The 13175-nt window shown below is 38.5% G+C and overlaps 1 protein-coding gene across 12 annotated transcripts in view; it reads left to right on the top strand.

The window, feature by feature from the left end:
- DOCK3 (dedicator of cytokinesis 3) overlaps positions 1-13175 on the top strand; it is a 413180-nt gene that overhangs the window by 225291 nt on the left and 174714 nt on the right. For all 12 annotated transcript variants that reach the window (XM_033424479.2, XM_033424476.2, XM_033424475.2 and 9 more), the window contains exons 8-9: positions 4025-4066; positions 4745-4899. In XM_033424479.2, coding sequence (XP_033280370.1) covers positions 4025-4066; positions 4745-4899 — 197 coding nt within the window. The remainder of the gene's footprint in view (positions 1-4024; positions 4067-4744; positions 4900-13175) is intronic.

The raw sequence follows: 13175 nt of genomic DNA, 5'->3' as shown, positions 1-13175 counted from the left end.
ACTACTGAAGCCCACATGCCCTAGAGCCCATGCGCTGCAACTACTGAGCCCATGCGCCGCAACTACTGAAGCCTGTGCGCCCTAGGGCCCTTGTGCCACAACTACTGAGCCCACATGCTGCAACTACTAAAGTCCACGAGCCTAGAGCCCACGGTTCGCAACAAGAGAAGCCACCACAATGAGAAGCCCGCGCACCGCAATGAAGAGTAGCCCCCGCTTGTCGCAACTGGAGAAAGCCTGCACACAGCAACAAAGACCCAACGCAGCCAGAAAAACCAACACCAACAACAAAAAACAAAAAAAAAATCCCATAGTACTGGAAGCCCTAGCCAGAACAATAAAGCAGTTAGGCAAGAAGAAGAAAGAAAAGGCATCCAAATGGGAAAGAAAGAAAGAAACTGTCACTACTTGCAGATGACATGATCTTATACATATAAAATTTTTGAAGACTCCACCAAAAAACTATTAGAATAAAAAAATTCAATAAAGTTTCAGGATACAAAATCAACATACATAAATCAATTACAAAAATCAGAATATCCTCTGAACTATCTGAAAAAAAAATAAAGCAAACAATCCTATTTACAATAGCATCAAAAACAATAAAATACTTAGAAATAACTTTTCACTAAGTAAGTGAAAGATCTATATACTGAAAACTATAAGATATTGATGAAATTAAAGAAGACAAAAATAAATGGAAAGATATCCCATGCTCAAGAATTAGAAGAGTTAATATTGTTAAAATATCCACCCCTACCCAAAGCCATCTATAGATTCAATGCAATCCCTATAAAAATTCCAGTGGTGTTTTCCACAGAAATAGAAAAACCAATCCTAAAATTTGTATGGAACCACAATGGACTCTGAATAGCCAAAGCAATCTTGAGAAAGAAAAAAGCCTGAAAGCATCACACTTCCTGATTTTGAACTATATTATAAATCTATAGTAATTCAAAACAGTGAATGTTGTACTGGCATAAAAACAGACACATAGGGCTTCCCTGGTGGCGCAGTGGTTGAGAGTCCGCCTGCTGATGCAGGGGACACGGGTTTGTGCCCCAGTCCAGGAAGATCCCACATGCCACGGAGCGGCTAGACCCATGAGCCATGGCGGCTGAACCTGCGCGTCCGGAGCCTGTGCTCCGCAATAGGAGAGGCCACAACAGTGAGGGGCCCGCGTACTGCAAAAAAAAAAACAAAAACAAAAAAACAGACACATAGACCAATGGGACAGAATCAAAATCCCAGTAATAAACCCACACATATACAGTCAAGTAATATTTTAACAAGGGAGCCAGTAATTTTCACTGGGGAAAGGATAGTCTCTTCAATAAATGTTGGGAAAACTGGATATGCAGAAGAACGAAACTGTACTCTTGTTTTATGCCACGCACAAATATTAACTCCAAATGTATTAAGGACTTAAATGTTAGACCTGAAACCGTAAATCTCCTATAAGGAAACATAAGGGAAAAGCTGCTTGATGTTGGTGTTGGCAGTGATCTTTTGGATATGACATCAAGAGCACAAGCAACAAAAGGAAAAATCAGCAAGTGGGACTATATCAATCAGAAAAGTTTCTGTACAGCAAAATATACAGTCAACAAAATGAAAATTCAACCTGCAGAATAGGAGAAAATGTTTACAAACCTTATATATGATAAAGGGTTAATATCCAAAATATGTAAGGAACTCTTAAAACTCAGTAGCAAAATATCAGTTATTCTGAGTTTTTAAATGAGAGAAAGATGCGACTTTTTTCCAAAGAAGTCATACATACATGAAAAGGTGTTTGATAATCAGTGATCATCAGGGAAATGCAAATCAAAACCACAATGAGATGCTACCTCACACCTGTTAGATATTACTTCACACCTATTTGCTTATCATTAAATAAATGCTGGCAAGGATATGGAGAAAAGAGAACTCTTATGCACTTTTGGTGGAAATGTACATTTGTACATTCCAAAATGCCAGTTCTGATGCCATTCTCTGGCTACCCATGTGGGGTCCTTTCAGACTAGGTTGAAGAGTTCTCCCCCAATTTTTTTTTTAATTTGTTTTTTTGACTGCATTGGATCTTCTTTGCTGCCTGCAGGCTTTCTCTAGTTGCAGCAAGCAGGGGCTACTCTTCTTTGCAGTGCACGGGCTTCTCATTGTGGTGGCTTCTCTTGGGCCAACATGGGCTCTAGGCGCACGGGCTTCAGTAGTTGCAGCATGCTGGCTCAGTAGTTGTGGCTCTCGGGCTCTAGAGCACAGGCTCAGTAGTTGTGGCACACAGGCTTAGTTGCTCTGCAGAATGTGGGATCTTCCCGGACCAGGGATCGAACCCGTGTCCGCTGCATTGCCATGCAGATTCGTAACCACTGTGCCAGCAGGGAGGTCCCAAGTTCTCCCCAAATTTGATGCCTCTGAAGTCTAGAATGATGTCTGTTATTGTCATCCAGGATGATTTACACTGAAATTAGCTGTAAACTCCCATATATAGTTATAATTGAACATTAATGTTTATGATTGGTAGTCATTTTTAAGAGTTAGTCAGTAAATTCACTTGAGAAGAATGCCTTAGTGTAGACCCTAAAAATAAAACAATGGAAAGAGTTGTAGGCCAGTAACGTTCCCAGTGGGATATAGGTCAGTAAACCATAGAAAGCTTGCTTTTTGTTTTTTGAAAACCTGATTTTTTTAAAGCTTTTTTTTTGGTGAACTATTTTATTTATGAAGTTTTCTGTTGTACATAAGCCTTCTATGTGATGATTTCCCCAGCTGGTGGAGACCTGTTTTAATTATATTTAATATGTATCATGGGAACATATATTCCCATGGATGAACATTAATAGTCAATAATAATTAGCCAATATAGCTAATAATGCACATGAATATTTAATAATTAACTAATATAGCTAGTGAGATGCCTTTAAATTAATATTTAATTGTACTTCAGTTTTATTTAGGGTTAAATGTGTATACTTGTTAAAAGAATGAAACCATTCTACTCAGCAACCAGTCGTCTTAGCCATGTGATGTGGAACAGTTCACCAAATGAGAGCTGTCTCACAACCTGTAGGGGCCAAAAGGAGGCAGGATGGAAACTCTCATTTTCAAGTCTCCTAAGACCAGGGACTTGAAGAATGGTGAACACACCTTTTTTCCTGGCCGGGGTTTACTTCTAAATGTGACTGACTTTTCTTTAATAACTAATTATAAAAATAGAACAGCAATAATAAGAATACGAATTATAGATAACAGTGATCAACCGCGTACAGTGTGTACTATGCTAAGTTAATCTGCACAAAACCCTATGAGGTTCTGCATGAAATGTTATCCTCACTTTACAGATGAGGAAAGTGTGAGTCAAGATTTAAAATTTTGCACTTAGGTCCCTAACTACTATATCTTGCTGCTTCCCATTATGTTATTTGAACCTTGCATTTACCTTGTGAGGAAGACAACAAAAACTTTTATTTCATTTTTATAGTTGAGGGAAAATGTCCCTTGGAGAGAGTAAACAATTTGTCTGGAGTTTCACAACCCATTTGCATGCAGCTGGGATTGGAATCTGCTTCTTCTAACTTTAACGAGCAGCAAAGGAACAGCATGGAGAGATGTTTGGGAAGGAGCCACTTGTGGTTAAAGGCTATACCTTCTCCAGTGTGGAGAACCTGAGGAAGCTGTGTCACGCAGTGCAGGATGTGATACATTGTGTGGAAAGGACAGTGGCAAAACAAAAATCCAGTAGCAAGCACCCACCTGTGACTTGGCTGGTACTCTAAGCTAGAAAGGCCTGGGTTTGAATCCAGACTTTGCCACCTTCTTGCTGTGTGGGACCTTCAGCATTTCACTTCCTTACACTAAACCTTAGCTGGCTCTGTCAAATACAAATAACATTTGTCTAACAAGGTTATTAGAATTAAATGAGATCATATATGTAAAATATATATCAGAATGCCTAGCATATAGAAGGTTCCTGATAAAAGTTAGTTTCCTTCCCAATTGATTGAGTTTTTCTTTCTTTCCATAGCATTTATCTAGCCGGCAGAGTGTACAACAAAGCACATCTCAGGTAAGCAACTTAACCAGGCCTCCCTCTCTTTTCCCTCAGTTCTTTCTTTTATACGATTATAAAATAGGGATGCACCAAGAAATTACTGACTTCTTTTTTTTCTTTTTGATAGTCTTTTATTTTTATTTATTTATTTATTTTTACCACTGACTTCTTGATTGTGACCTAAGGAACCCTGACCTCCAAGCGGACTTGGCTACTCTCCACTCCTCTGTGCAAATTTACACAAGCACGGTTGAAACAAAGTAGACTGAGAGACTAAAATGAATCAGTCTGAGAAAATAAAAATGGTATTTAGAATGGTAACTATTACTATCTAACAGTATAAACGAAATGCATCAGGGTCATGATAGCATCTCCAAGAAGTGACTTTGAAATGGTTCTCTGGAGAATTTAGATGTTTGTGACCTGGTGGAGATTTTGAGTTCACTTATAAGTTGGAATTACTGTTCCCATATCTCCTTCACTCTGTTTACTTTTCCCAGCTGCATATTTGCCTACCTCAAATCAAGCATATTGAGGCAACATCTGCTACTAGCAAAGAAAACACTTTCAATCTCCCTTTCTCTCCCTTCAGCAGTATGAGAAGAGTTAGTCATTTAGTTTTAATTTTACTTATGATCAATATAATGAATAACTAAAATATTAGCAATCACTGTTTTTTGCCTTCCTCATTAGGTAGATACAATGCGCCCACGACATGGGGAAACCTGTCGGATACCAGTGCCACATCACTTCTTTCTCAGTCTGAAGAGTTTCACCTACAATACCATTGGGGAAGATACCGATGTCTTCTTTTCCTTATATGATATGAGAGAAGGCAAGCAGATCAGGTAAAAGTTGTTAGAAGCTCTGGTGAGGTTGAGACTCTGTATTAGAATGGTGTGTCCTAGATCATAGCATCTCTGGACTTCAGAGAAGATAGATGCACAGAGGAGGCAAAACAAGATAAAGTGACCTCCTCTTATTTAGCTGAGAGTTTTGCTTCAAATCCCAGTGTACCCTGAAGTCACATATGGCCTCTTTTGTCCCTGTGCCTATTTCCACATGGAAGCTCAAACTCAATCTTGGCCATCACCACCTCAGGGAAAGCAAATGATGCGTCTATTCAATGCCAGAGGAAACACATAGGAGAAACATAGAACAAAGCAAATTCAGCAAAGCGACCCAGCTCTTGAATGCAGGAAGCCCTGGGCTCTGCTTTCCTGCATGTGGGATGGAGAGGGCTCACAAGGAAATAGGCTAATGTTGTCCCGTTTGAGGGCAGCCCCGGCCCTCATTGCCCGCCTAGCCCCGTAAAAGGAAGAGCATATTCTGGACAAAAGGGAAAGTTGGCCTGACTCTATCATTCCTCTTTGACTTGGATTGGAGGAGAAGCCACAGAAAGGGGCTGACATGCAGTAGACTGTGTGTCTTAACAGAGCAATGAGACCCTTAAGCATGAGCAACTGCAGTAGTGTTTTTCCCCTTGAAAGGTAGGGAGAAATCAAGGAGACATTCTAGGCTTCTCTTCCTCTAGATGTCAGCAAGGCTCTAAAAGGGTGAGAAGACCTTTGTAGCCAACTTGGAATTTTAGGGAGCCCTGGCTTTTCTCTGTGATTATCTTCCAGGTGGGGCAGAGAGAAAATAAATCTTGGGATACTTTTATGTTGCATGGGAACTTTCTGTGTTAAGACTGCTTTATGGGTTGTTGTTGTTGTTGTTTTACTTAAGATTTGAAAGTAACTTACTTTTCTAATTGCGTGCTACATGTGGGAAGATTTTAAATGGAAGTTGTAACAGAGTACAAAAAGAAAGCAGTTAATTTATATGTTCCACAGTGCCTCTAGTCTTGACTATCCCACCCTGCCCCCCCGCCAAATTAAAGGACTGTGCTTCACTTTGGCATAGGAGTAAAATGATATACTCACTGATGAGGGCATGTGGGTTTTCCTTGTCACCAGTGGCTCACAGTATGTGCTTCTAGGAAAGCTGTGGTGGTGAAGGCAACTACAGCTGCTGCACATAGGCAAGACTATAGGCCAGGGCTGCATGGATGTAGATTCTGACTGCTCTTGTTTTTCTACTAGACCAGAAGTTTGTAAACTTTGTTATTTACATTTGTGTGTGGAAGAGTCCTTTTTCTTCAAGCTAAATTTTATAAGAAAGTTCAATAAATGAAACAGATAAAGTAGAACTACTCTGCTGATGAAAGGGGAAATAACAGGAATCTCACAATGTCCCTGCCCCTACCTAGTAAGTACCCTGTGGAACCTCTGAAAGTACATGGGTTACAGTTTGAAAACCAGAGCACACTGTTTTGTCATCTCTGAGTGCCAGGGACTATGTCTTCTCTCTCCATGATCCTAGCACCACACACAGTGCCTGTGCCCAGTACATTCTTTATCGGACTTAATGCACAGAGAAGATGCAAGCCCAGTACAGGCACCCCATTGCTCTGGTTTGTAATTCATGCAGGATCATCAGTCCATGCAGTTGTTTTATCTTTGGACTTATTGTTTATAATTTAGTCTCAAGAAACAATAAAACATTTTAAAAGAAGAAATGTAAAAAAAAATTTTTATAGAGTTGCTGGAAATGATTAGGTCATTTAAAATCCCTACATATTAGAGAACTATACAACCTTCACATTCACATAATAAAACTGTAAGATTCTTAGTTGAAAATATACACTTTTCTTTAGTTTTAAGAGTGAATTAACAAGTAGAATTTTAGACATAGGTTTAACCAATAAATGTTCTTTCTTCTTTCCATTAGGATTTGTGTAGTGTGTAAGCCCTTAAAAATTTTAGGTCATTGAGCTGGTATTATCAGATAATTATGCTTTCATTATGATTAATTATCAAATTGGTCACATATTACTTTTTTGAAGCAGTTGTCAGAAGTCACAAAAGATTAGGGGGATGTATTACATCAGGTGCACAGAGAATAGATACAGAGCAATCGGTTTAATTGTTTCTTCTCCTCAAGATAACTCCTTGAGTGACTGTTTTTCAGTCAAATATTTGTAGTCTGGCTTCCAATCAAATGGTGCTAGTCTAGTGTTCAGTATTGCCAGGACACACTCAACCTCTGTGCCAAAGAACACATGTGAGCGGGGGAGCAAGCTAAAGAGAAGACCAGCTATTTCTCTACTCTAAGTCTTATTGCTGATTCCACAGGCAAACCTAGAAGGGCTAAAGTGAATGACAAATTACCAACCCACATCATGCATTCTGATATATTTTGACTGATGAGTATTAGATGATCTGCTGGAGGGCAGAAGCAGCAGCTGGCAGGGCCTTGGTAGCTCTGTTTTTTTGTTTCATTTCATCATTCCAAACAGAATCATAAATACTTAGCCTTGAAATCTAAATCTCTAATTAAGACCTCTCCCCTGAGCTTCAGGTCTCATTTCCTTTTTTCTACCAGACATATGCCCTTAGATGTCCTTCAGACATCCATCAACATTTCTAACCTGCATTCATTTTCTATCCTCACACATATACTTCCTCCTTAAATCAAGTGAAAGGCATTTGCTCAGAGATCCATATCAGAAACTTAGGAGTCCTCTTAGGCTCCTCCCTCTCTGTCTCCATCCCTTCTCAGTTAATCACTATATCTTATTAACTTCTATCTCCTAATGCCAATCAAATCACCACCCTCACTGTCACCCCAGATCCTTCACATTTCTCCCCAAATGTAGACTCCCTGAATCTGTCTTCCTACCCTGAGTTATCTTCCACACCACCACTATACTTCTCTTTTAAAAATACAAACTGTTCATGTCAGCTCCCACTTAGGCTAAAAGCCCTTGTTACTTAGCATGGCATAAAAGGCCCAGCATGATATAATTCTGCCTGTTTCTCTAACCTTATTTCATGCATCCTGTTTTACTCCTGATGACTTATTTGGTTTTTTCTAAACATGCCTTGCTCTTTCATGCCTCTCTACCTTTGTTGGCTTGGTAAACTCCTGTTCATTCTTTACAACTCAACTTTATGAAAGCTTCCTCATTCTGTTTATGAGTAGAATCAGCCCTGGGGCTTCATTGTGCACATTATGTCACCCTGTACCTAGCTTTATCCCATTACCAGATATTATACTGTAATTATACACATGCATATAGATTTCCCCCACTGGAATGGGAGCTTCCTCGTGTGTTTTTTGTACCATTTTCTCCCCAGTGCTAACCACAGGACTTTGGATATTGGAGCATTAAATAAATAGTTATTGAGTGAATGAATGAATAAATCCATCTATCAAATAAGTACCAGTCAGTCTCCTGTGAATCAAGAAATTTTCATTTAATTGAACAGTTTAGCAAGCATTTGCTGAGGGTTTCTTGTTTGTGGGCCCCTGCAATACCTGCTAGGGATTTAGAGTTAAAAAAAGAAATGTCCCTGCCCCTGAGGAGGTCTGAACAGGGTATTACAGAATTCCTAAAAGATGTGAAACATGTTATTCCCAATTTTAAGTACCAAACAAGCTGAGTGGAAAAGTAAGATGGGCAGATGTCTTATTGACATGTGGCAAGACTTTAAGCACAATAAGAAGTCAGGGAGGTGAATGTAAAATATTTGGCTGATGGGAAGCAGCAGCATAGCACAGGGAGATCGGCTCGGTGCTTTGCCATGACCTAAAAGGGTGGGATAGAGAGGATGGGAGGGAGGCTCAAGAGGGAGGGGATATGGGGACATGTGTATGCATATGGCTCATTCGCTTTGTTGTGCACCATTAACACGGTATTGTGAAGCAATTATACTCCAATAAAGATGTATTAAAAAAAAAAAGTCAAGGAGGGACTTCCCTGGCGGTCCAGTGGTTAAGACTTTGCCTTCCAATGCAGGGGGTGCAGGTTCGATCCCTGGTTGGGGAGCTAAGATCCCACATGCCTCGTGGCCAAAAAACCAGAACATAAAACAGAAGCAGCATTGTAACAAACTCAGCAAAGACTTTCAAAATGGTCCACATCAAAAACAAAAAATCTTTTAAAAAAACTTCAGGGAAAAACAAACAAAAAATACAACCTATTAAGATAGAAACTTTTATAGAGCTTTTCAAGCTGAAAAAAATGAGAAGTCCTATCCAAATCCTGGTTGTTTTATATATTTTTTCTAATCAGTTACATTTCAGACTTTGCTTCATATTTAGGATTAAATTGTATGGTTTGGGAAAGAAATACAGTCAGCTTTGCAATGATATACTGGGAGAGATGACTTATCCTGTCATGGTGAGCTGGATCAGTTGTCACCAGGGTTTTGAATTCAACATTTGAAGAACTATTTTTTTTAAGAGGAAAAGAAGTCAGGGAAGAAAAGGGTCATTGAGAGACTGAGAAGACCTCAAGGGCTCTTGGAGAAAATGAAAGTAGTTGAAAAACAGTGGCCAGGATCCAGATAAGGTATTAACTCATTTGTTCAACAGATATTTATTAAGCATCTACCAAGTATTGCATTAGGTGCTAGGGACACTGAGGTGAGCAAGAGAGAGATCTGCTTGTCTTCCTGGAGCTTATGATCTAGTAGAGAAACTAACTGTTTCTAGTAGAGAGACCATTAGACACATGATCACATGAATAAGCACATAGTTTAAAAATTGTCATAAGTGCTATAAAGGAAAATCATGCAGTGTGCTGTGAAACCTCATGTAGATTGGAGTGCAGGGAAGGGAGCTCTTATGGCATCCAAACTAAGGCTTAAAGTATGAGTAAGAAAAAAAGAGTGGATAACATGATCTAGGCAGAAGAAGGTCTAGATGCAGGGAAAAACTTTGTACATTCAGAAAACTGGGAGGTAGTCATTGCTGGGGGAATATAGTGAGTGAGGGAAGGGAAGGATATCACAAGAGGCAGTCACAAGAAGAGATAGTCAGGGACCAGATTATGCGGGGCCTTACAGCCATAGAAAGATTTTGGATTTTATTTTAAGTTCAAGAAGAGGAGATATTCAAGTATGAAAAGTAGCAAAAGCAAAAGCTTGAGTTAGAAATAATAAAGACATGAATGCTTGTGTGCAGGAAATTGGAAGAGGCTATTAGAGCTAGGAAAAAGTTTATGTTGATAGTAAACTCAAAGTCTTGAATCTGTTTCTTACCCATCTTTGTTCATAGCTCCTTGAACAAAGAAAGAGCTCAGTAAATGGTCAGAAAACAAGTACGAATACAAGATTGAATAGGTTGGAGATAGCCCTGAAAACCCTGTAGACTGATTGAGACTTGATGTATTAGATAAACTGTTCTCAATCCTTGAATGGGGGACTGCCATGTTGAACATGGTGATTTGGGATTATCCCAGTGGCAATATATAGGTTAAACTGGAAAATGGATGAGATGAGTTAGGAGCTGTTGCCGATATGAGTTGATAAGGCCTCAGGATAAGGGGACTAGTACTAAGATTAGAGAAGAAAGGGCATCTTACCATATAAGATGTGGTCCCAGACTCATCACCTCTATAATTTAATTTCCTATCATTTCCCGCCTTGATCACTCTACTTTACAATGACCTCCTTGCTATGCCCTAAAATCATAACACGTGTTCCTACCTTAGGGCCTTTCTTTGCACATGCTGTCTCCTGGATAGCCTCATGGTTCTTGCATCCTGACCTTCTTCAGGTTTTTCCTCAAATATCACCCTCTCAGGCTTTTCCTGGCCACCCTGTCTAGAACTGAAACCATCATTACCATCATCTCCCACATACACATGCATACTCTCAATCCTTGCCTTGCTTTATATTTCCCAAGCATTTATTACCATCTAGCGTACTAAATAGTTTAATTATTTACCTTTTTTATTGTCTGTGTCTCATCACTGGGCTGCAAGCACCGTGAGAACAGAGGTATTTTTCTCTTTTTCTTTATTTTTTTAATTGAAGTATGGTTCATTTACAATATTTTTTTAGTTTCAAGTGTACAGCAAAGTGATTCAGTTAAACACACGTATATATTCCTTTTTAGATTCTTTTCCATTATAGGTTATTATAAGATGTTGAGTATAGTTCCCTGTGCTATATAGTAGGTCATTGTTATTTACCTATTTTATATGAGAACAGAAATTTTTTTATCTTATTCACTAGCAAATCCCTTGAACCTAAGAGAATATTAGCATTTGGTAGGTACTGAAGTTACTTATTGAATGAATGAGTAGTCAACTAGGTATAGCAACAAACTTAGTTATTCCTCTTATCTCTTTTCTCTCTCTCTCTTTTTAAAACATGTAACTCAATGTTTTTCTACCTTGGAGGCAAGGAGAGTGGTACTATAATTATTGAATCCAGCCAAGTGAAAGAAATGTTGAGTTCATTTTGGGCTATGTTGAGTTTGAAGTGATAGCTATACAAACCACATGCTGTATAGTGGGGGCATCTGGGATGCAGGTAAGGTGTCACAGATGAAGATAAGAATTTTCTTAGGGATAGTTCCTGTGTGCAGAAACAAAGCTATCCAAACCTATTTAAATAGCATGTGAGAAGAGCAGAGGGCAAAACACAGGGAATATTTCAGTCATTAGGAAAACATTTTAGGCACCTAACATGCAGCATGCTGTCAGGTAATATAAGAGTTCATTAAAAAAGCAATTTGTTGCATCTGACCCTTGCTACAACCTAAGAAGGGGCACAGTGCCTAGTGGAAAAAAAAAAAGAGTTCATTTAAGATTGGGGAAAAAAATGCCAGTAAAGGAGAAAACACAATTGAACAAAGCTGAAGGTATACACTTTTTTATTTCAAAATATATTACAGAGCTACAGTAATTAAAATAGGATGGTACTGGCACAAAAACAGACACGTAGACCTATGGAACAGCACAGAGAGCCCAGAAATAAACCCACACATGTCCAGTCAACTGATCTTTGACAAAGGTGCCAAGAATACACAATGAGGAAAGAATAGTGTCTGAAATAAATGGTGTTGGGAAAGCTGGATATCCATATGCAAAAGAGTGAAATTTTACCCTTACACTGTACACAAAAATCGACTCAAAATAGATTAAAGACTTAATGTAAGACCTGAAACCATAAAACTCCTAGAAGAAAACACAGGAAAAATGTTTATTGACATTGGCCTTGACAATGATTTTTTGGCTACAACACTGAAAGCATAAACAACAAAAGCAAAAATAGACAAGTGAGATTACATCAAACTAAAACACTTCATTCTGAACAGCAAAGGAAACAATCAACAAAATGAAGGCAGCCTATGAAATGGGAGAAAATTTTTGCAAACCAAAATAATATCCAAATCAGATAAGGAGCTAATACCCAAAATATATAGAGAACAAATAAAATTTAATAACATAAAAACAAACAATCCAATTTTATAACTGGCAGGAGAACTAAACAGACATTTTTCCAAAGAGGGCATCAAAGTGGCCAAGAGGCACATGAAACAGTGCTCAACATCATTAATCATCAGGGAGAAGCAAATAAAAACCAAAATGAGATATCATCTCCCACCTGTTAGAATGGCACAAGGATGTGGTGAAAAGGGAACCCTTAAATACTGTTGGTGGAAATGTAAATTAATCCAGCCACTATGGAAAACAATATAGAGGTTCCTCAAAAATTAAAAATAGATCTACCATATGATCCAGCAATTCCACTTCTGGGTATATACTCAAAGGAAATAAAAGTGGGATTTTTTCAATAAAAGTTAATTTTTAAAAAAGTGGGATTTTGATAAGATATATGCATACCCATGTTTATCACAGCATTATTTACAGTAGTCAAGGTATGGAAACAACCCCAATGCCTATCAGTAGATGAATGGATAAAAAGATGTGTTGTATATACACAATGGAATATTATTCAGCCATGAGAAAGGAGAATATCCTGCCATTTTCAACAATAAGGATGAAACTTGAGCACATTATGCTAAGTGAGTTAAGTCAGACAGAGAAAGTATTATATCACTTGTATGTGGAATCTAAAAAAGTCAAACCTGTGAAAAAACAGAGTAAAATGGTGGTTACCAGGAGATGGAGGAGCAGGGGTGGGGGATAAAATTGGTGGTGTTTAAGGGTATGAACTTATAAGAAGTAGTAAATAAGCCATGGGGATTTAAACACAGTATAATTAATAAAGGACAATAATATTGCACCATAATGATATAATATGCTAAATATTTCTTCAGTGGT

This window comes from Orcinus orca, chromosome 10, assembly GCF_937001465.1.
Source record: "Orcinus orca chromosome 10, mOrcOrc1.1, whole genome shotgun sequence".
NCBI lineage: Eukaryota > Metazoa > Chordata > Mammalia > Artiodactyla > Delphinidae > Orcinus > Orcinus orca.
Note: the sequence above shows the minus strand (reverse complement) of the source record. Positions and strands in the feature narration are given on the sequence as shown.